At 37.3% G+C, this 24,113-nt stretch overlaps 1 protein-coding gene across 8 annotated transcripts in view; it reads right to left on the bottom strand.

Moving 5' to 3' along the window:
• The window catches only part of RBM26 (RNA binding motif protein 26), a 159,881-nt gene that overhangs the window by 32,935 nt on the left and 102,833 nt on the right, over positions 1 to 24,113 (bottom strand). For 4 of the 8 annotated variants that reach the window (XM_058670580.1, XM_058670581.1, XM_058670579.1 and 1 more), the window contains 10 exons: positions 23,729 to 23,884; positions 16,344 to 16,455; positions 15,262 to 15,421; positions 11,954 to 12,118; positions 10,847 to 10,978; positions 9,604 to 9,675; positions 4,395 to 4,520; positions 4,015 to 4,089; positions 1,810 to 1,977; positions 491 to 595 (listed from right to left, as the gene is read on the bottom strand). In XM_058670580.1, the coding sequence (XP_058526563.1) occupies positions 491 to 595; positions 1,810 to 1,977; positions 4,015 to 4,089; positions 4,395 to 4,520; positions 9,604 to 9,675; positions 10,847 to 10,978; positions 11,954 to 12,118; positions 15,262 to 15,421; positions 16,344 to 16,455; positions 23,729 to 23,884 (1,271 nt within the window). The remainder of the gene's footprint in view (positions 1 to 490; positions 596 to 1,809; positions 1,978 to 4,014; positions 4,090 to 4,394; positions 4,521 to 9,603; positions 9,676 to 10,846; positions 10,979 to 11,953; positions 12,119 to 15,261; positions 15,422 to 16,343; positions 16,456 to 23,728; positions 23,885 to 24,113) is intronic. The other 4 variants (XM_036493440.2, XM_012927460.2, XM_058670582.1 and 1 more) reach the window with 3 other exon arrangements.

Genomic DNA, 24,113 nt, shown 5'->3' with positions numbered 1-24,113 from the left:
TATTTCTTATATAAATAACTAGAACTAAATTAAGACAATTTATTTTCTTTTATAAACATCAACAGCACCATCTATAGGTAAAACTTAAGTTGGCATGTTTTTCATTGAAAGTCTGATTCTTCAAGCAATTCAATATGCCTGTATCTACAGAATACATATGCAAGCATGTGCATGTGTTTCTTTCTAGGAAATCCTGAAAAGTCTTTAGTAGTCTATAATTCCAGGAAAAAATAATAAAAAAATACAGAGAACAAAATCCACAAGAAATAAAGAAGGTAATGAAGGTTTATAGAAGGAACGACCACTAGTCATTAAATGAGATTTTCACTGGCTCTGAAAACTTTAACCCCTTTCCTGTATCAACACCCCAACACAAACAGCTATCAGCAATTGTTGACTAAAATGAAAATTACTTTCAGAGTAACCACTACAACTGTATCTATTTTAAGTGTTCCTTTTAAGTGTACTACGGACTTGTAATGAAACCTACCTCCAGCTGTAATTCTGTATACTTCCTCCTAAGTTCAGTGACTTCTTCTCCAGCTTGCATCTTCTTATATAAATCCAGCTCTGTATCAAGCAATTCTTTTTGCATCTAAAAAGAAAAATGAGTATTTTAGGTGACAACGCACAATATATTCAATTTCCATGAAAATTTTTATGGGGAACTTTTACATATCACCATTTATATTCCCATATATTCCTTTTTGTATTCCCAGCTCACTGTACTTGAATCCATCTACCCTCTGTCCCGCAATGTTGAAACAGCCTCCTTGCTACTATTTCTAATATTTTCTCATAATTCATTTTGGGTGCAGCAGCAAGAGTGAGATTTTATGGGATGATATCAAGCCATTTTCACAAAATAACCGACAAAAAAAGCCATTTTAACAAAAAGGGAAGGACACAACCAAAAAAACAAGGGGCTAACAAACAATATATGAAATGTTTTTCTATAGGAAAAGCACTTAGACATACAAACACTTTTCTATAAAAAGAAACATTAGAGAAATGGGAGTGTCAAAGATCAAAAAGATACTTTCTATAAATAAACTTTTGAACCATATTAGTGTCGTAGTTATTCAATAAAATTTAAGAAGCAATGGGCTCACAGGAAGGCAATCTGAAACTGAACACAAACAACAGATTTAACTAAATTAGTAACCTACATACACCAAAGGAAATAAAAAAGAGTAATCCTATAACAGACTTCTGATTTTATATTTTTTGTGGAATATACAGGTATTAAGTCAATAAAGAATGAAATGCATTTTTATGTTTACTGTATTTTCATGTTTAGGTGTTGGAAGTAGTATCATTATAGCAAGTTTGACACTGTTGAATGTTTTACAGGACTATCTATGAATAACATATTGCCATCAGTAGCCATAAACTGCCTTTATAGAGACAGAATTTAGGAAGAAAAAGAACTATTTAGTGTTAGGTTACAATTAATAGTTTTAATGATTTTACACATACACATAGAGTAGAAATATTGTACAACACTATTTTTCTTTAATCAATTCTTAAATCTGAAATCAACTCATTTACTTCTATTTAAAAATTCATCTACCTGGATTTTTTTCCTTTCCAATCAATCCATTCTGTACAGCGCCGCCAGAATATTACTTCTCTTTCGTTAGCTATTAAATCACAAACCACTTAGTTAAGCCAAACTCTTCACGCAATTACCTTTACCATTTTGTCCGTTTATCAGATTTTTCCAATTATTGACTTTGCAACTGTTAATTCCACAGTATTCAAAAGATTGATAGTGTTTACTTGAAGTATGAACACAAATTAAACTACCTGAGTCTTGGTCTTTATACTTTTTGGAAGACAGCGACCAGGAGACGCAGCTTTGACCTCATCTTTCAACTTGGTGATATTTTTTGTCAAAACTTCAAGAGTTTTCATGATTTCTGCTTTATCTTCAGATTTCATTGCTTTATTTTTCTCCAGTTTTGAAATTAACATCTGTAGAATTTTTAAAGAGAAACATCTAATAATTACTTCTACCATAATTAACAAAGCAAAAGTAGCAAAATATGTCTAAAAAGTAAATACCACCTTTAGTTTATGTGTTCGACTTAAAACTACTAAATATTTAAAGAGAACAGCAGACTCGAAGATACTAACTAAAACTCAATTCAACTCTTACTCTCATTTTGTTGTTGTTGTTTAGAATTGTATTGCTACTTAAAACTCTCAGAAAATAAGTTCAAAGCACACAACCAGGCCCGGCATGATGGCTCAATTGGCTCATCTACCCCTCTTCAAACACTGGGATCCCATATGGGTGCTAGTTGGTATTTCTGCTGCTCTATTTCCCATACAATTTCCTGCTTGTGGCCCAGGAAAACAGTGAAATAGCCCACAGCCTTGGAATCCTGTGCCCAGGTGAGGGACACAGAGGAGGCTTTTGGCTTCAATCAGTTCAGCTTTGGTCATTGGGAACATTCAGGGAGTAAGCCAGCAGATGGAGGATTATTTTATTTTAATGCAAGTTAGATAAGATAGAACAAACAAAATCAAAACAAAAGAACACACTACTAGCAGAATTTCAACCAATTCCTGAAATGATGTCAATATGAAACACCAAGATTTGTACTTTCTAATCTAGCTGTTGACATTATTGGTCTCTAAGTATTCACATACCCAGTGAAGTGCACAACCTAGAATTTGCAGTGGGACCATTTTATAAATCCTATCATACAATAAAATATTAGAAAAATTGAATGTTTATGTTATCACAGGTGACAATTGATTAATTTGAAAATGGAATACCTAACATGGTTAGAATGTAATTTAAAAAGGGTGAAAGAAACCATACAATGAATACTTCTAAGTCAAGATGGATTCAAATTTAGATGTAAAGCTTCATTATTTTCTCTTAATCAACTGCATTCAAGTTTGAATCAGAAAAGAAAATTTCAAATTGAAATGTGGTTTCTGTTTTTCAAACTTGTCAATGTTATACTAATACCTTTCATTAACACACAAAAAACTGACACAATCAAAAACTAATGCTGATTGAACGCCAAAACATTAGAGAACACTGTCCAAAAGAAAAATGTGAGTCACATAGATTATCTTTAAGTTTCCAGGAGTTCAATTAAGATAAACAATTACTTAGTTGTGTAAATACACTTAACCCAATATAGTAAAGTTCTTACATTTCAACAAAAATTGAAATTATTTTACTCTTTCTCTTCATCTTTAAAATTCACTGCATATTATAGACTTACATTTCTATTTGATGAGACACATTACAAATGCTTACTTAGTCCCACTACTATATTGGACAACAGGACTTCTGGATCCCAAGCAAATAACCACATCTATCATCAACCTTGAGGAAAAGGTTCCCAATTCTTTATCTGTTGAGTAAACTACTGCACAGCAAGAGCTAAATAAATACTATTTTCTTCACTTCATGTTAATGCACTTAAATGAAATGCACCTAAGCATACTTACCTAACTTAAGCTTTTCTATTTCAATACCAGAGTATTTCAAAAGGTATAGAAAACAGAGCTAAAAAGTTTTTTTTTTTTTTTTTTTTTTTGGTGCAAAGTATCTTATAAACCCAGGTACTGTTTTTGATAATATGCATTTTCCATGGATAAAAACACCTCTCGTGCACCTGAATTTCAAAATTTTTCTGCACCAAAATAAACTTACATACATTGTAACTCCATTTTCCATGAGCTTTTTGTAATTACCTTATACTTCAGCTAACAGAAATTCATGTCAATCCCTAAAAAGTTTTCAATTTGAAATAGCAACAATTGTACTTTCTGTTATTACTGCTTCTAAGTAGTTCTACTCTGAATATAATCTGTAACCCAGACTATATTTATGTTAATAATAAAATATATTAGCCTGATAATAGCAGAAATATTTCCCTTTGCCAATCATAGTAATATAACTGGTCTGTCTGCATACTTTCAGATTAAATTCACTATAATAATATTTGCAAATATATTCTGCCAAATATAACTTTAATATTTTACCTTTTGTGTTTCAATGTGCTTTTCCAAAATTTCTTGTTTCCTTTTTCTTACATCCTGCTGAAGTTTCAGTGCCTCCTAGAGGATAAAAAAAATTATGCAAGAGAAATGTGGTTGTAATTGTGTTAGTATGGCAACAAAAATTAGATGCAAACTTTTGCAATTTAGAGCTTGAACACATATGTGTGTTTAAAAGGAGCAATTAACAGAAAGTTTCAAATAAGAAAACTGTTTCTGCTACAATATGAAAAATCAAAGTTTTAGTGGCAACCAACACATTTTTAGTCTTTTATTCTGTGATGTATGATAAGCTTCAAAACGGTACCTGCACCAAGAAAAGCCCCTCACAAGCAAATTCTGTGCACCATGCTCTGCACACTGACCTGCTTCTTCTTCTGTGCTTCATTATTATCAACTGCAGACGTGGAAACTAGTAAGGTTTTTTGTGCAGCCTTCAACGCAGCTGGATTATACACTGTTTTAGTTAGACCAGTAGATGTAGACAACACCTATTAACACAAATTCAATTTCTTAAAAATATCATTAACCATTCATGATTTTCTAAGCCCTACTTTCTGCCGAAATTTTGCACATTGTGCTAAATACACTTTATACTTACAGTAACTGAATTGCAACTGGTGATTTGAAAGGAGCAGAAATGAGAACTAAGCCCTAATATTTAAAAAGTTTTCAATTACCAAGTATCTACAGCAAAACAGAAAAAATAAAAAGCATCAAATCAAGATAAAACATTACTCTTGCTATATATATCATTCTGAATATCTTACTGCTACTGAATGGAATAAAGCAAAAACTACACTCAAAAATATGGCACATGAAGAAACTAGGTGTTGTCCTTCAAACAATTTAATATTATATTTTGCAATCTGCAATGTTGAAATTAATCCTATTACATTAATTCTCCAATTCTAGCTAGCAAAATTATCTTCTGCCTGAGGTGATCTTATCCTCTTAAACATAGCTTAGTGTAACAGGATCGAGACATTTACAATTTCTTAACTATTTCACTCTTCTACCCCAGGTCCACATACAAAATCTATTCTTTCAGCTAAGCACTACCAATTTGGTAAAAAGAATATAATAAAAAAAAAAGAATATAATATGTATTAGTTTACGCATCTTTGCGTTGTTTGCTTATAACGAATCTTAAAAGACCACACCTCTTTCCTGTCAATCTGCTTCCAGAATTTCTGACTCATAACATAAATAAGTTTGAGCAGGGATAAGATTAAGCATCTTTTGGGCCCTCTGATTGTTCATCTATTTTTAAAAATAGGAAATTAAATATGATGGTCTCTGAATTTCTTTAAGAAAAATCCCCCAATTGCATTCCGCAAAGGTAAAGATTTTTGATGCTGTTGTTTCCATACATCTTAAAGGTATAAGCAGTGCCAAGGCTCGAAAAAATTAACATTTCTGCACTAAACCGAAATGACTATAAATTAAAGAGAATACTCTTTCCTATAAAGGATGAATTTTTAAAAAGTGTTCATAGGCTGGCCTTTGTTTCCTTCAAAAAAAAAATTACAAATTTAACAGAATGGCTATTAATTATAGAGATAAGCCTATGTATCTTTTCAGCAAGATCTACCAATGTTATCAAAACTAAATATAAAAACTTATGTGTGAACACCACCATTTTCCAAAGGAAAAAAACATTTTTGTGTCTTAGAGGAACTTATGATATAGATTAACTATGCAAATGAAGAGTAACAGCAATGAGAAAACGGTCCTATCTTTTAGCTAATTAAATGTTAACAACTGGTTAAACATCATAGTTGTAGTAATTCAGAAGTCATTTCATAAATTTTTATGAAAAAATTAGATTAGGGAACATTACATTACTATACTAAGAATGCCAGCTTATAAAAAAAAATAAGTGAAATGAAAGCTCAAGCATGGTTAAGGTATCAGTTGGGACATCCTCTTCTTACTTAGGGGTACGAGGGATGCAACGTAGCTTTGCTCCCCATTCTCACTTAGAGTTACAACCGATTTTGGGAGGCAGCAGGTGATGGCTCAAGAAAACAAAACCCTCTCAGTCCTGTGGGAGACCAGAACTGAGTTCCTGACTCCTGGGCTTAACCTAAGTCCCAGGTACGACAGGCATTTAGTCAATGAACCAGCAGTGGAAACGCTGTTTCTCCCTCTGTTTCTCCCTCTGTTTCTTTAATAAAAGATCAAAACTAAAAACAACTAGGTATTTAAAAAACAGAAACACAGAATATTATGATTGCTCCACAGTACAACTAATATTTGAAAACGAAAGTTCTTAAATATTACATGATACATACCAAAATTTGGCAAGTTTCTTCAGTGATAAAAAAAACTCGCACCTAGGTAGGTATCATCATTAAAACAGCATGAACAGATTTAATCTGTAATATAATTACAGTGACTGTTCTCTATGATTCTAGAGAACAATGTCCTTCACCCTATATTATCATGTCAAATGTTAAACTCTTTGATGCATGTTTTTTAAGGGTAAAAACACAGAAAACAGTCTGTTTTATAAATTTTTCTTCATGAGGGCCTTCTAACAAAGGAAAAGTTGAAACCAAAAAAGATTCTTATTGCCAAGTAAGTTGAAAACAATATTACCACACTATTCAGGTTTAATGGTTATTATCATAATAAGAGCAGTAAAAAGTATAAAAGTAAGGAAACCCATATAATTGATTTACTATAGTATTTCTCCAATTTCAATGAAGAGACTATTCCTTCTCAAAGTATCCTCACATCTGAAAACAAAGCACAGCTGGCTCAAAGTGAGTAAGTAGTTGAGAATACTCTTACTACTAGAAGCATTCCTATTTCATTTTTTCCCAGGAACTTCCCTCTCTAAAAATACATTTCCACTCAAATATTTAATCAAATCCAAGTAACAATGTCTGCAAAACATACTATTCCTTTATATATCCATTTTAAAGAAAAAAAGAAAGCTGCCTATTATAATCATAAACACCAATAGCTATGATATGCAGTCTAACTTCAGAGGTTAAAACCCAAAAATGTTTTAAAACAAGGAATTATATGATTACAGATATTTCTCATTATTTTTCATCTATTTTGTTATAGAATTTGGACAGCCAGGAGACATGAAATACACATATGCAGCAGTGACAAATCCATCAGAAAAGAAGATGCTACAATTCCTTGAAAACATAGTCAAAGCACAGAGTGGCCTTTCCAAGCAATCATATCTTTTCCAAATGGGGTTCTGCATGTTGCAGCAAAACAAATATTTTCAAATAAACCTAATTTCCTAAAAGAAAAATAATGAAGGTAACATCTTGAGACAGGCAATACATTAAAAGATGAAAATTAAAAATACTAACACTTATGGGGGGAGAGCCTAAAACTCCCTCATCTTCATATTTAAGGTGTAAAATTATGCAACAAATCCAAACTTAAAATACCAAAGAGTTACCAGAGAAACTGTACATGTCAAACATGTTCAGCCTCTTACACTGTGGCTGATGCTAAGTCAATAGCTAAGCCTCTATATTATGCAGTGTACTTGTAGTTATGTATACATTGTCCCTTTTTAAAGTTCTGTGTTGCAGTTATAAATCACCATGCAAAACAACCAAGATTTTTGGATTGCAAAACCATTATGTGATCTTCAAAAAGTGCAAGAAAATGCACATTACAAAAAAAAAATCCATCGATTTCAAATATTTCATCAAAATAAAGTTTTAGTTTTGTTTTCCCAAGAATCTTCTGAAGTTACCCTTATAGTATTAGCTCTAAATGAATATCCATATATTTCAAAGGTATACAAATCATCTCTAAAGGCAATAACGAAAAAAATATACCATAGTATTTTGTAAGTCAGAATTAAACTTCAATTTTAGAGTCCAAATCTTAACATAAAATTATTAAACATTACCAGATGTTTACACATATTCATCAGATTAACAGATTTTTCAATGTTTTAAAATTCTTAAATCACTTGTTATTATCAGAGTTCAAACCTAAAGAAAATGAATATTCGATGTTGCGACATTTAGTAGCACAGACTAAATCACACAGAAACTCAGAGGAATATTAAAGTCTACTCAGATATTGACCTTTAAAGAATGGTTAGAATTTAATCAGGTAAACAAAAAAAGAAAGAAATGGCAGGAAAAGGAATGAGGAACATCAAGCAGAAAAGCACATTCTATGGTGGAAAAAAAAAAAAAGACCATAGCAAAAGTCACAGAACCAGAATAACTGAGGAATTGATGAGCTGTGAATCAAGCAAAGTAAGCTTAGAAACTTAAAGTTTCTATAATGAACGAACATTAAAGTAACCCTGAGAGTAGGATGGTAATAGCGTAATTAGGGAGGAAATTCTAGGATGCTAGCAAAGACAGGCATCCAAAGTCAGTGATCTAAAAGTAGTAAACAAAACACAAGTAGATTACAAAAAAAAAAAAAAAAAAAGACTAAAAATAATTACTGTAAAGCGTTCAGATTTTATGGTTTAGAAAGTGGTGGTATCACTTCCATAGTTGGTAGCTAAAATTTAATTTTTATGGGACCAAATGAATGTATTTCAGGCATGTTATGACTGAGATGTCCAAAAGTAAAGTCTGATGCACAAAATGAGATTCAGATTTCAATTTCTAGTATTGCCAGTTTAACACAGCAAATAAGGAAAAAACATATTAAGGAACAAGTGAAAAAGAGCAGGTCAGATATTTGGAGGTTTTCCTCATCTGTGAAGTTAATTTCCGTTGTACTCTTCAGGATGGTAAGAACCATAGAATAGGAAACCCAGATTCTAATTTTGGCTTGGTAATGCACAGTCTATAGTGTAATTCGTAATTATTTGGGCTTTAATTTTTTTAAGTAAATACATACATTTGAGAGATCATCTAATTCTAATGTTCTATAATTCCATATACCTCATTTAAGACTAGAGATCATAGTAGTTACTAATGCCTAAACAGAAAAAAATATCTACACAGAAGAACCTAAGTCAGATCCATAAGCGGTCTTAAAACAATCTGTATTTATGCCCTCATGTAAAAGCAAATGAGTAAGTATACTGTCAGAGTATATCAACAACTGAGTGCAATAAAAAAAACAATTTAGAATATTCTTTCCTGTTTACAAAATCCGTTTTTTAATCTTTAAAAACCAGTGAGCAAAACAATTATCATTACCATTTTTCAGATGAATAGAAAGATTCAGAAAAGTTAAGAGTACTGCCCCAACATCATGCAGTTAGTACGTGAAGCGCCAGGGCTCAAACTCAGGTAAAACTCTAACTCAAGGCCCTGATAATTAGGCTTGTCAGTGTTTTCAAATTATATAATACAGTATCACTAAAGAAAATAAGTAAACAAAAAACAATGGAGCACATAAAAATACAGTGAGGCAAGTATTAAAATGCTGAAGCAAAAATGTAAAAAAAGATAAGCAAATATTTTTCTTTTTCAGCAAATGGAAAGCAAAAAGGTTGGAACAAGATACAGATGCTACTAAGAAGCAAGTCTGAAACTATGAAAAAAATTAAAAATTAAGATGCCACCTGAAAACATTTATGAAGCCAAGACAAACACATCATGCTATTCTTACCTTTTCAGTTGCTGAAACAGATGGCTTTGATACAAAACCCAACCTGTCCTTCACAGATAACTTAGTTACATTCTAAAAAAATTAAAATGGACATATTCAGTGTTTTCCCAAAAATATGTCTGCTGGGATTTCGAACATTCTGATTTTATTATGATATACGGAGTCTACGTTTACTAATACTAATCACAGAAATGTGGGCCTTTGGTTAAAAAAAAACAAACTAAAAAAGAGACAATGTGTGTGGAAAACAAACAAACAAACAAAAAACCAGTATGCAATAGTATTGCAGCATGAAAAAGCATGATGTAAAGTTAAGAGGTCTGAATCTGGTGGTTGCTGAAGTCTCTTCCACTGGTACAGAATCACCAATTTTTAGAATCCTACATTAACAAGGAGTTTCCAGTTTAAATAAGAGATTTAATTCAGATAAGTGCCTATTTCTACATAGAAATTAAATGTTCTTTTTCCTAAAGTATGTTTTATACCCAAATATACTGTATTTGGTGACAGGACATAAGGTTGGGGGAATTTTTAAAAATAATATTTATTGAATTACATTTTGCATATTCTGCATGATACTCTTTGAAAGACCAGAAAGGTGGCATCTATTAGCTAAGAAAGATTCTATATACTAACTCTGTTTCACACAGTAAATGCTGAAACATCTGGAGACAAGCAAAGGTTTATTTCAGAGAGCGAGAATGTAGAAACAAGAGCCTGCCACTCGAGAGCAGAAGGAAGTGGGGAGGAAGTGACACACAGAAGAGAATCCCAGACTCGGGAATAAGTGATGCAAAGGTCTGAGAGTTGTGTTAGTGCCCAGAATGGTATACTACTAAGCAGGATTTATCCAGTGTCATACACATTCCCATCACAAAACTTTCACATCAGACTATCACAAATATCTTGGCAATTGAGTTCTAAGTAAAAAGATGATAGAAAAAACAAGACTGAGTGCATTCAATTTCGTTCTTCAGTGGTTTTGTTGAAAATATCTCTTCCATAAAGTAAAAAAAATCAACAAATATTAGTTAGAGCAAAGAATTTAAGATTCAAATACTGTAAGAGAAGCAGAGTGAGAATGTTATGGAAATGGTAAAAACAAAAAAACCAATAACTGATAGATGAAGCTCAAACATGTAAAGACCAGCATATCTCTGTGTACAACTTACACAAGTAACTATAATCAACAACCACGGAAACTACATTATGTGACAAGAACAATGTTAAACCTTCCATTTACCTGAGGAAGTTCTGAACTGGCACTCTGGGCTTCTGCTGGCTCAACAGTACTTGAAGGTACTGGACCCAACCGCTCTTTGACTGACTGTTTCACAACAGGCAAAATGGGCTGCTGGACTAAAGGCTGTAGGACCTCAGAACAAGGAAAAAATTGCAAAACAAGCCAATTACTTTAGGAACATGAAAATTAACTTGTGAGCTTTTATACTAAATAATCCCTGCACAGAAACTTTTAAAAAATGTAGTTTACAGTTGAAAGGACCTTTGGATCTCTTACACATGTGTAAAAATGTTCTTTAAAAAAAGAATCATTTATTCTTACAGACAAAAAATTTAAATCCATCCTTCAGTCAAAAATAGAATTATAATAAACCTCTACAAAAGATCAATCTAAAACTACACAGTAGGCATTCTTTTGGAGAGATACGTAAGTACACTGTTTCATTCTTATTGCAGATTTTAGTAACTAGAAAACTATTTCTTTTCCTAATCTTCTTTATTAAGAACTTCCACCTTTTTAATTACTGGAAGCACTTGGGCTTTTTTATGGTACAAATTGGTAGTCATCACTATTTTTGCACTTGAATAAAATAAGAGTTACATGAACGTAAGCATTGCAAGACAGTGACAATGGGTCTAACTATAAACCAGGGATAATGGACACAAGGGTGCCTGGCGTGCTGGTTCAAGTCCTCACCTTGCATACTAAGGCATCCCTTATGGGCGCTGGCTCTTATCCAGCTGCTCCACTTCCCATCCAGCTCCCTGCTTGTGGCCTGGGAAAACAGTAGAGGATGGCCCAAATCCTTGTGACCCTGCAGCCACCCGGCAAACCCAGAAGAAACTGCTGGCTTTGAATTAGCTCAGCTCTGGCCTTTGCAGCCACTTGGGTGTCAACCAGTAGACGGAAGATCTTTCCGCCTCTCCTTCTCTTTGTGAATCTGACTTTCCAATAAAAGTCAATAAATCTTAAAATCTGAAACAAACAAACAAACAAACAAACAAAAACCCTGATGGATAAAAGATAAAAGGCTGACTTGAGTTACATCCTGGAGACCTTGCAAGAATTCATTATGATACTCAGAACAGCACACAATTTTTCTCTTACCTTTGGGGAAGTATTTTGTAACTGTTGAGTGCTTCCTTCTCTGTGCCAATAAACCTTAATAAAGCGATTATTTAACACTGCTTCTGTACTTGATATTGCTTTCTTTGCTTCTTCATAAGTGGCAAATTGGATAAGAGCACCTTCAGGATCACCATTATAGGCTACCTAAAATGTAAATCATTAAAAACAATGAATTTCCAAAGGAGTATTTCGTCCATTCCGTAAATTCACTCAAGAAGATAAATGGTAGTCTATCTTTATGCTTCTTTCTATTGCAATTACTGTCACAGTCTACTTTCACTCTAGGAAAAAACAGTAGGATTGTTCTTAGTATAAAAAAGAGCGGTTTTTATACATATAACAATAGAATCCTACTTGCAGATATTACATAAAGGCATCTGAAATGTTCTCTTTTTACTCCTAATATAATGCTGATTATGAAAAAATAACCCCTATGTCAATCAGTGCATGGCCAAGATTCACAAAATGTAGGAGTGATCTCTAAAAATTATAGAAAAACCCATCTGTGTAATATTCTAGATTTATAATTTTCATAGTATTCAACAAAGCTCAAGAAAATTTAAGAACATAAATAACAACCACAACAGACTTGCCACATGAGGAAATCAGAATTCAAGGAATATGATCCTGTAGACTAATATAACACAGTAAAAATGCATGAGTTCTCAGCAAATCTCCAATGCTTTCAATAATGAATTTTTCCTATTCTTTTAGTTATTATTTATTTGCAAGTCAGAATTAATAGAGAGAAAGGAAGAGACAGAGAGAGGTCTCCATTTGCTGCTTCCCTTTCCAAGTGGCTGCAACAGTCTGGGCTGGGCCAGGCTGAAGCCACGAGGCTGGAGCTTCTTCTGATCTCCTAAATGTATGTAGGAACACAAGTACTTGAGCCATCTTCTGCCGCTTTCCCAGGCACATTAGCAGAGAGCTGGACTTAAAGTGCGGCAGCTGGGTATTATACCAGCACCTATTCGGCATACCAGTGCCATACCTACTATTCCACAATGCAGCCCCAAAAATCAGTGTTTTCTAAAGTTTGGAATATAAACCATTCGTGGTATGCAGCAATCCACAGAAAAGACTGAGAGCACAGTCTGAATCAAACTGTCTGGCTCAGACACTGGGAGCACGAATTAATTATTTAAGTTCTCTTGACTCAGTTTCTTCTTTCATGAGAACAGAAACAGTACACATTTCACAGTGTTAAGAATTAAATAATGCGGGGCCAGTGTGATAGACTAGTGGCCAAATCCTTGCTTTGCAAGCACCAGGACCCCATAAGGGCACACGCTGGTTCTTGTCCCAGCTGCTCTACATCCCTTCCAGTCCCCTGCCTGTGGCCTGGAAAAGCAGTGGAGGATGGGCCAGAGCCTTGGGACGCTGCACCCACATGCAAGACCCGGAGGAGGTTCCTGGCTCCTGGCTTCCGATTGGCTCAGCAGGGGCCATTGCAGCTTTGTGGGGAGTGAAGCAGTGAATGGAAGATCTTTCTGTACCTCCTCTCTGTGTATCTGCCTTTCCAGTGAAAAAAATGTCTTAAAAAAAGGATTAAATAATTCATGTAGAATAAATAGCAAGTAATCAATAGTTATTATTAAAAAAAAAGATGGGCCCAGCACCGTGGCCTAGCGGCTAAAGTCCTCGCCTTGATTGCGCCGGGATACCACATAGGCGCCGGTTCTAATCCTGGCAGCTCCACTTCCCATCTAGCGCCCTGCTTGTGGCCTGGGAAAGCAGTCGAGGACGGCCCAAAGCTTTGGGACCCTGCACCCGCGTGGGAGACCTGGAAGAGGTTCCTGGTTCCCAGCTTTGGATCAGCGCAGCACCGGTCGTTGTGGTCACATGTGGAGTGAACCGTTGGACATAAGATCTTCCTCTCTGTCTCTCCTCCTCTCTGTATATCTGACTTTGTAGTAAAAATAAATAAATCTTCAAAACAAAAGAGAAGATTTTAAGTAACATGTCCATAATCAAATAATTATCAGAATCTAAAAACATCCAAGTTCAGGGTCAGCATTGTGATACAATGCAAAGCCACTGCCTGCAACCTCCATAGCCCATATGGGCACTAGTTTGAGTCCCATTAGCTCCACTTCCCATCCAGCTCCCAACTAACATGCCTGGGAGAGTAGTGAAGGATGGCCCAAGTACTTGAGTCCCCACTCCCATGTGAAAGACCCTGGAGAAGCTTCAGGCTGCTGGCTTTGGGGCGGCTTAGCTTCAGCAGCTGCAGCCAGTTAGGGAGTGAGCCAGCAGATGCAGTATCTATCTCTTTCTTTAACTCTGCCTTTCAAATCAACCAAACAACCTCTTAAAAAGAGTTTTAAAAAGAAAAAGTTGGGCCCTGCGGCGTGGCCTAGCCGCTGAAGTCCTCGCCTTGAATGCGCCAGGATCCCATATGGGCGCCAGTTCTAATCCCGGCAGCTCCACTTCCCATCCAGCTCCCTGCTTGTGGCCTGGGAAAGCAGTCGAGGACGGCCCAAAGCTTTGAGACCCTGCACCCACGTGGGAGACCTGGAAGAGGTTCCTGGTTCCCGGCATCGGATCGGCACAGCACTGGCCGTTGCACTCACTTGGGGAGTGAATCATCGGATGGAAGATCTTCCTATCTGTCTCTCCTCCTCTCTGTATATCTGACTTTGTAATAAAAATAAATAAATCTTTAAAAAAAAAAGAAAGAAAGAGAAAGAAAAAAGTTAGTTTCAGGCTCCTGGCTTCTGCCTGGCTAGGCCTACATAGACAGAATCTTTCTGTCTTCCTCTGTATCACTTTCGAGATAGACAGATAGATAGACCAACCTTCCAACATTTATTGAAAATAATAATTATAGTTCTTGGTCATCCACTGAGCCATCTGGAGAGTAAACTGGCAAATGGAAGATCTGTGTGTCTCTCCTTGTCTTTGTAATTGTCTAATAAAATAATCTTCAAAAATGCATAAATGTATTCCATCACAGAGCTGGTACAAAGAAATGTTTCTAAAGTGTTATTTATTAAAGTACTCAGATGAGACTGAAAAACTGAAAAACTAAAAACTAAAAGGGCAAATCTTTGTGTGATGATCTAGCTTTGCTATAATTTTATGAAAATCTCCAGGCAAAAATTCTATAAAAATATGATCAATTTAAATTGCTTTTGAAGAGCTTTTTTAACATCAGAATTTTTCTAAAGGTAGTTTTACGTCAGGTCCAGTTTTCCAAATTTATACTATTAACAAATTATCCCTAATACTCCTTCTCATTAAGCTCCCTTTAAATAATTAGATAACAATCAGTTAGTGGCTCTCACCTGTAGGTTAACCAAGGTTCCAAATCGACTAAAATGTTCATTAAGTTTGCTGATATTATTTAACTCTGGAGGAACTTTTCTAAGTTCTAGTTTGGTGTTCTCATTTCCAAACTGAACCTTCTTCTGAAAGCCTGGGCTGTTTGTTCTGTTAAAGTTTGGTCTACAAACAAAAATCAAGTTAATTAATACATTTTTAAGTCCTGACCCTTACTGAACTACAAAATAATAGTTTTACATGCTTAGCCAATGTCAAGCTAAATCCACATCCCCCTTCAACACACACAGAAGGGTTGACAACAGAAATTTAAAATGTCTTCTAAATAACAAAGTTCAAAATTAAGTAACATTAACATCTTTCATGCAGCCCCAGCCTTTTTAACTTTCTGAATAACATTCTTGGCAAAAAAAGGTTCTATCTCCCTATTTCAATCTGCATGTAACTCTGATTCAGTAAACCAGCAAGAGCTGGTTTACTGAAAAGGCTCTTAAGGCTTTAGCGAAAAATACAATCCGAAATTTTACTTTCTTGGATACAAAGAATGACTGTTTCAATTTCCTTCTAGCTAAAAAAAAAAAAAAAAAAAAAAAAAATGTCAGGAACACAAACCACACATTTGGCAGTGATCCTCACCTCTCAGCACATCCCCTTGCCACCCACCCTGCTTCCTTACCACTTGCTTAAAGCCCTTCCTTGACAGTTCAGTGCCTACCCAACTTTCCCAACCCCATAAACTGTCCTTTTCAGTCAAGAGAAACTGCATATACGCTAGTCTCTTCCTAGACCTGAGCGACGCATCCCTGCTCTCAGGAAAGGAGGCTTCTGACCAACATAAATACAGTTTGTATTCAATGACATACGTAAGTGTCAAAAAGGAGTTCTTTTGGAAAAAAGGGGAATGGAAAGGAAAAAATTGTGTTTTCCACTACTACATTTTTTCTAAGAAAACTCCTTTATAATAACAGGTGACTAGTTTCTTAATTTTTCATTCTTTAGAAAACTTTTCTTTTGTGCAATTTCCTACATAATATAATAAACTTTGTTAAAAGAAAATACTACATGAAATCTGTCAATTTTGTCTTACTTATCAAACCAAGTCTTCTTCGTAGGAACTCCAGGCTCCCCAGAACCAATGGTTCTTTTCCTTGACTCTGAATCCACCACTATCCTCATACTGCTTTTATTAGGTGGCTTTTCTGTTTTAAAACAAAACAAAACAAAACAAAAACCTAGATTAGTATTTTCTGTTTATCATGCTTACTTCCTTAAACTATATAATTTTGCTTTTCTGTCCAACTTTATTCATTGCAGAACACACAGATACAAACTCACATTCAGGAGTAGGAATTGGGTTAGCGGCTCAGAGATCAAATTCCCATCCCAGACTACCTATGTGCTCCCTGGCTACTGCTCATGACTCCAGAAGACCCCAGGAGACAGTATGGCTCTAGGAACTGTGCTGCCATCCACCTGGGAGACACGCACTCAATTCCTAGCTCTTGGCTTTGACCCAGCTGAACCAACGCAGGCATTTGCGGAATTAAGCAATAGATGGAAAATCAGATTCTCTCTTTCAGCCCCTCAAATAAATCAGTAAAATGCATTTTAACATACAGAAACTTGAAAGATTTTTAAACTATTAAAATGTATCCTTCCCTCTTACATTTAACTATAAAGAAGAATAAATTTTCACATCAGATCAAAATGTGACTGAGGTCACTTCTTTGTAGTCCAAGCACCATGTCACTACTCCCATGTGCATTACATTCACCACAAATACTAAAGTGTTCGAATGAACAATACATCACCTGCAGACTCAAGAGTTTGGAAACCAAACACACAGACTCAAATATAACACTAATACAATGATACTTCAGACTGCTAACAATTATGAGTGAGCTGCTTATATCAACAGCAACATATTAACTTAACGAAAGCATATTTTAAAAAGAAAACATAAGACAGACACCTTACTATAAGTAATGCTACTTAAACAACTTATACTTAGTCAAACAGGATTAGATAAACACAGTTTAATCTGAATTCCAGAAGACTTCAAAATTCAAAACATCCAAACCCTAAACTACATAAAAATATAATTTTAATTTTAAAATGCTATTCATACTCAATAGTTTGAAGGGCAAAGCATCACGAGAGAGAGAAAATGAACCAAGTGGTTCCACTCACTACTTCATATTCAAATGCCTTCAACAGCCGAGACTGGACAAAGCACAGCTACAATTAGCAACTGCACCTCTGCCTCCCACAGAAGTGACAGGGGCCTGAGCACTCGAGCCGTCATTACTGCCCTGCCAGACACACTAGCAGGGGTCTGGAGCAGCAGGCACTTAAACCAGCATTCTAACATGGATTGCCGGCGTCTCAAACCTGCTCTGGAGAACATGAGCCCAGAAACATGCAATTTTTAAACACCCTTTTTAAAGATGAAAAAATTGACTGTATAAAATTCCACTGTTAATAGATCTCTAAGCAGATCACTAATCAAAAAGTTTCAGCACAATTTTTCAAGATTACAATTATAATAGCCATGAGGAAAACATATCAATTTTATTTTTTTTTAAGATTTATTTTTTTTTAAAGATTTATTCAGTTTATTACAGCCAGATATACAGAGAGGAGGAGAGACAGAGAGGAAGATCTTCCGTCCGATGATTCACTCCCCAAGTGAGCCGCAACGGGCCGATGTGCGCTGATCCGATGCCGGGAACCAGGAACCTCTTCCAGGTCTCCAACGCGGGGGGTGCAGTGTCCCAATGCATTGGGCCATCCTCGACTGCTTTCCCAGACCACAAGCAGGGAGATGGATGGGAAGTGGAGCTGCCGGGATTAGAACCGGCGCCCATATGGGATCCCAGGGCTTTCAAGGCAAGGACTTTAGCCGCTAGGCCACGGTGCTGGGCCCATATACTATTGAGTTTTGAGATAACTTGTAGGATTTCTGGAAGAAATTCACTGGAGAAAACCAAGAAGTTAGAAATTTAGGACAAGTGTTCAGAACAGAATTTCTGTGTGATACAGAAATTGGTATGTTTGGGCCCAGCACAGTAGCGTATCGGTTAAAGTCCTCTCCTTGAACATGCTGGGATCCCATATGGGCGCCGTTTCTTATCCCAGTGGTCCGGCTTCCCATCCAGCTCCCTGCCTGTGGCCTGGGAAACAAGTCAAGGACGGGCCAAAGCCATGGGACCCTGCACCCATGTGGGAGACCTAGAAGAAGCTCCTGGTTCCTGGCTTTGGATTGGCTCAGCTCCAACCGTTGCGGTCTCTTGGGGAGTGAACCATCGGATGGAAGATCTTCCTCTCCGTCTCTCCTCCTCTCTGTATATCTGGCTGTAATAAAATGAATAAATCTTTAAAAAAAAAAAAAACAAAAAAAACTCAATAGTATAATATTCAAAATATCTTCATATTAAAATGCTGTTTTTTTTTTTTAAACATTTACTTTGAAAGTTGCAGAGACTCAAGAGAACTGTCCTCTGTTGGTTTACTCCCCAAATGGCTACAAACAACTGGGGCTGAGGGCTATTCATTAAGATTCTATGTCAGGTGAAGCGAAGAGCATGGAGCTTCTTCTGGACCTCCCCTGTAGGCACAGGTCCCAAGCACTTGGGCCATCTTTCACTGCTTTCCCATGTGCACTAACAGGGAGCTGGATCAGAAGTGGAATAGCTGGGATTCTGGGCTGCTGGCACTAAGGGTGGGGGCTTAAGCTACTCTGTCACAACACTTTGTCTCCATTCTAAAATGCTTTTATCTTGAGACTATTGTTATGGTATACAAAGTTGGGCTGCCCAACCAGCACACGTGAGAACCAGGAGGGGCAGAGCCGGCATTGGAATTTAGGGGCTGGTCCCCTCACCGGACGGCTGCTCCCACTGGAGAGCGTGGGCTGGTTTGGGGATAGACCACACTAGGTAGGGCTGCAACACCTGTGTGCCGCACGGGAACTAGACCAGGGAAAAGTCAGACTGAGCAAATTATCCCATACTGGGGCAAGCATAGATCAGAATGGATGAGAGGTGTAACGACTTGGCCACTGCACTGGCTGACGGAAGCTGGCTCTGGGGACTGATTCTGTCAAGTCAAATCGGAACCACCCGAAAAATGCATAAACCGGGACAGTGAACACCCAGGAGGGAAACAATGGGTTCCCCCCTCCTGGGTCACTGCTCCAGCGGGAGGACATGATAACTTTGAGAGGGGCTGGGGTGGCTAGACAGAGAGGAACGCAACAACATCTGTGGGGGCTGGATGGCCGAGCTGCTTAGTCAGAACTAAGCTTTGAAACCCAGGGACAAGTGCAAGAGCTAGATAGGATGTGGGACAGACTGGACTAGTCTGCTATACACACAGGCAGACCAGGATAGGGGGCCTGGTGGGGGTTATTGTGGGTCTCCCCGACTAGGCTGCAGCCCCCACTGGCTGACGCAAGTGCCGAGTACGTGCTGGGCAGAACCAACCTAGTCTGCAGCACCCACTGGTTCCAGAGCAACTCCAGTCCGAAAACAAACCAGCCCAAGAATTGCACCTACAAGCTGATTGCGGCGATGACCAGCTAGACTCAGAACCCTAGCCAAGAAAAGACAGAGGACAGAATGGGTCAATCAACCATCTCAGATATATGTTGGCAGCGAAAACCGGGCGAATGAAGACTCTATGATAGACAGTGTCAACCAGTGAACTCTACAACAACCTCATCAAATTGGGAGTGGCGAGACTGGTAGTGATTCATACCTAGAGAAATATTAAAACCACTTGGGGTCGATCGCAGCTAAATAGTCTACCCAAGAAGCTGGACATTCCATCTGGACAATGAGCAACCGGACTATGTGCTTAGCATCTGTTTGCAAGGGAAGAATCTTGATTGAATTTGAACTGCAAAGCTGCAATGGGGTGGGGGGGTCCACCGTGGGGGAGGGACATGGGGAGGGGTGGGGGGGAACCCCAGAGCCTATGAAACTGTCACATAATGCAAAATAATTAATAATTAATAAAAAAAAAAGTTGGGCTGCCACTGTGATACAATCAGAATCCCATTGGGTATTAATTCAGGTCTTGGGTGCTCCACTTCAGATCCACTCCTCCAATGGTGTACCTGGGACAGTGGCAGAGGACAGCTGGGATGCTTGGGCCTCTGCTGTCCACAGAGAAGGCCTGAGCGGAGGTACAGACTAACGGCTTTCACCTGGCCCAGCTCCAACCACTGCGGCCATTTTGGAGATGAACTTGCAGGTGGACTCTCTCTCCTTCACCGCCAACCCCATCCCCTGCCAAACTCCAGTTGCCAGCCCCCGTGGTGCTCTCTTTCGGATAAAACTTTTTTTTTCTAAATGTTTTTATGTTTCTTAAACATTTTCATTAATCTTACCACCATTTTACCAATCGTTCTAATTAATCGTGTTTCATTCCTGGCTTTCCCCACATCACCTCAATTCATATTGCATGCATTTCCTCTCATTTCTAAAGGCAGCCTTGGTATAAACTTGCCTGATTTTTAATGTGCTCTATTGTCCTAACTGCATTTTATTTCCAGACGCTCCAGCAAACTATTTACCCTACACACAAGAATATTTCAGAAAGTTCAAGGAAAATGAACGTAAAAGGTAAGTTTACCATGGTGTAAACAAATTAAGTTCATGCATATGACGGGCCTCATAAAACCAACCTTCTCCTTCAGCTAGCACATTTTTCTCCTCTACCCACACAGCCATTTTCTAAGAAAGGCCTGTTCTTGCTAATTTTGCTTCCTTTTCACCCCCACTCACTAACCTTTGGAAACTGTCAGCTGCTCCCATTACTGCAGGCAACTTGCTTGTGCTAAAACTGCTATGAGAATGTGTTACTTAAACCTACAGAGACTTCTCAGCACTTGGCTTCTCAAACAAAATCTGTTGCTATTGATTACCTTCTGTCTTCAGATATGACCTTCCCTGGATTTTTAAGAATCCTCACTTCCTGTGTGGCTTTTGGCTGTATTTTCTCAGTCCCTTACGGAAGGAAGTTCCTTTACACACCGAGGCTTTCTCATTTCACTCTACACAAACTCCTTAAGAGATAGTTTTTTTTTTCACTTACCACAGCTTCACTCATTGTAGTGCTGTGGGATAAGGAGGAAAGGAGGGAGAATAGCAGCAGGGTATTAGAAACACAGGCTTCTAGAATCTATGTAAGTCACACCCACAGGCCTTGGCATGATTCCTTTCATCCACCTTTATCTAACACTGCTAACAGGACAGAAGAAACGATTAAGAACCAGAGTCCGGGCAGCAGCAGTCAGCCCCTACCTCGCCTGCCTGCATGCTGCCTGCACGCTGCCTCCTTGCACTGTGCCCAACAGATCTAGTCCTACTCACTGAAGAAAGAAGTATTCACAATCTCAAAAAAACTTTCTAGTTAGGTGTCTCTCTGTTCTCAAAACAACATATTCCATCTCACACCTAACACTTTTACTCAAATGTCCATGAACACAACAAACACTTCCAAAACTAAATTCCATTCATCAATCAACTCAGCTCTTCCTAATGAATGATATTACCATTTGTATAACTATCCAGGGCAGAAATCTGGTATCTAATTTCACAACTTCCATCATCCAAAGTAAGTTGTAAGTGCTGACAATTCTCTCCACCAAAATCTTTCACTTCCCATTTATTTTATTTCTTTGAAAGGCACAACAATGGCAATGGGGTAGAGCACATGTCTTTCATTGCTTGTTCACTTCAAAAATTCATGCAATGGCTACACCTGGGCCAGGTACTCTAAGCTCGGGAACTTTGGATATCACCTGCTACCTGGCCCAGGTGTGCCTTAGCAGGAACTGGACTAGCAGCTGAGGCATGATGATAAGCGGTGCTAGCATCATCCCAGACTGTGGCTAACCACTTTTACCACAAGACCTGTTCCACCACTTCCCAGTTATTTCCCCAGTTCAGTTATTACCATCTTTATTGCAGAATTCTTTAAATGTTTTTAATTGGCCTCTTATTTCTCACACCCCTTATTTCCTCTATTTCAGTCACAAAGTTCTACAAAGTATGAGAAAGTGCATGTGCTTTATCTGCCTCCTCTCCAGCTAACACAGACTTACTCTACCTTTCCACAGCAGACCAGGTGGAAACATCCTGCATTTAGCATTGGTGACACTACAAGTGGCATTTTCTTTGTCCAGAAATACCTTCATTACAGTTCTACAACAGGACTTTTTTTCCTACCAATACCTCTCAAGTCAAGTTCATTGGCCATCTTAGAGACTCTAAGCCAGCCAATCTCCTGCTTCATGTTAGCCCGGTCTGTCTCTGAAGGTTAACTAAGACTGTGTCATTCCTCTAGTTACTGAGATGGGTTTGCCTCAATTCATTTGTATTCTCTCAGTTTTCTTTCCTTTGGCATTTATTTAAAGAACAGCATTAAAAACAGAGCATATTCTTCCTGGTAAATTATCCGTAAACATGACTTACTAGTTTATATGCTTTGCTCCAAGTATTCTTTAAGTTGTAAATATTTTTTTCTGCTTAAGATTGAGAGCATTTTCAAACCGATAATGGAAAATACACTGAAATCCTTCTCTCAAACTACACTGAATCATAAAAACATCTATTAAGTTCTTCTCCTTGTTAGAACTTCTGGAAGGTGTGCCCGGCAGCGTGGCCTAGCGACTAAAGTCCTCACCTTGAACACCCCAGGATCCCATATGGGCGCCGGTTCTAGTCCCGGAAGCCCCACTTCCCATCCAGCTCCCTGCTTGTGGCCTGGGAAAGCAGTCGAGGATGGCCCAAAGCTTTGGGACCCTGAACCCGTGTGGGAGACCCAGAAGAGGTTCCTGCTTCCCGGCTTCAGATCAGCACAGCACCAGTCATTGTGGTCACTTGGGGAATGAACCATCGGACGGAAGATCTTCCTCTCTGTCTCTCCTCCTCTCTGTATATCTGACTTAGTAATAAAAAACAAATAAATCTTCAAAAAAAAACCAGAAATTCTGGAAAGATTTTCAAAGGTCTCTAGGTCACTCTTACAATATAATGATTGATTCCTCATAAAGGCTTGAAGTAGTAGTCATAAAATAATCTGTAACATAGTATACTCTGATAAATCAAGGCCATTTACAGTCTAACAGAAACATGTAATAATTATAATTAAAAATATAATAAACCTTAACGGGTGTCACAATCCAGGATAGTGAACTTGGAACTCCAAAATGGAAAAGATAAAAATACAGAGAGGAGACAGAGAATTGAAAAAGATAAGGAAATAACAACACTGGCAATCCTCAGTTTTAAATGAGTCACTAATAAGTTATCTGATACACACACAAAATTTTAAAACCATGCTGTTAATGAAGAGTATATTCTCAAACCAGCTCACAATAGTACATGACATATATAAACACCATGAAAATGATCACTATGCATTACACATCAATGATTCTATAAGAAAAGATGTCCACTGTACCTCTGGGTGGCAAATCCATATCCCCTGATGTCAGTCCTATCAAGTTAGGCCTCTGCGCATGCACTCTGTGTCTGTACATAGGTCTGGAAGTGTTCGTTATACTTGGGGCTTCAGGATTGTAGCCATCTGTGTCATATGTATCTGGTAATACAAAAACTGTAATTAAAAACAATTAAAAACTCCATAGTAATTATTAATATAGATAACAAGAAAAGCAAACTGTAGAACCCAGTCAATATATTTTATATGCATAAAAGTATTTTCATAAAATGAAAACTAAAATTAAAAAACTTACAACTGATTAACTCAATTTATAATCGTTATGCCTATGCTGCATTCTATATAATTTAATAAAAGTACTCTGGGGAGGTTGATGTGGTGGCTC

Source organism: Ochotona princeps, chromosome 12 (assembly GCF_030435755.1).
Source record: "Ochotona princeps isolate mOchPri1 chromosome 12, mOchPri1.hap1, whole genome shotgun sequence".
NCBI classification, from domain to species: domain Eukaryota; kingdom Metazoa; phylum Chordata; class Mammalia; order Lagomorpha; family Ochotonidae; genus Ochotona; species Ochotona princeps.
Note: the sequence above shows the minus strand (reverse complement) of the source record. Positions and strands in the feature narration are given on the sequence as shown.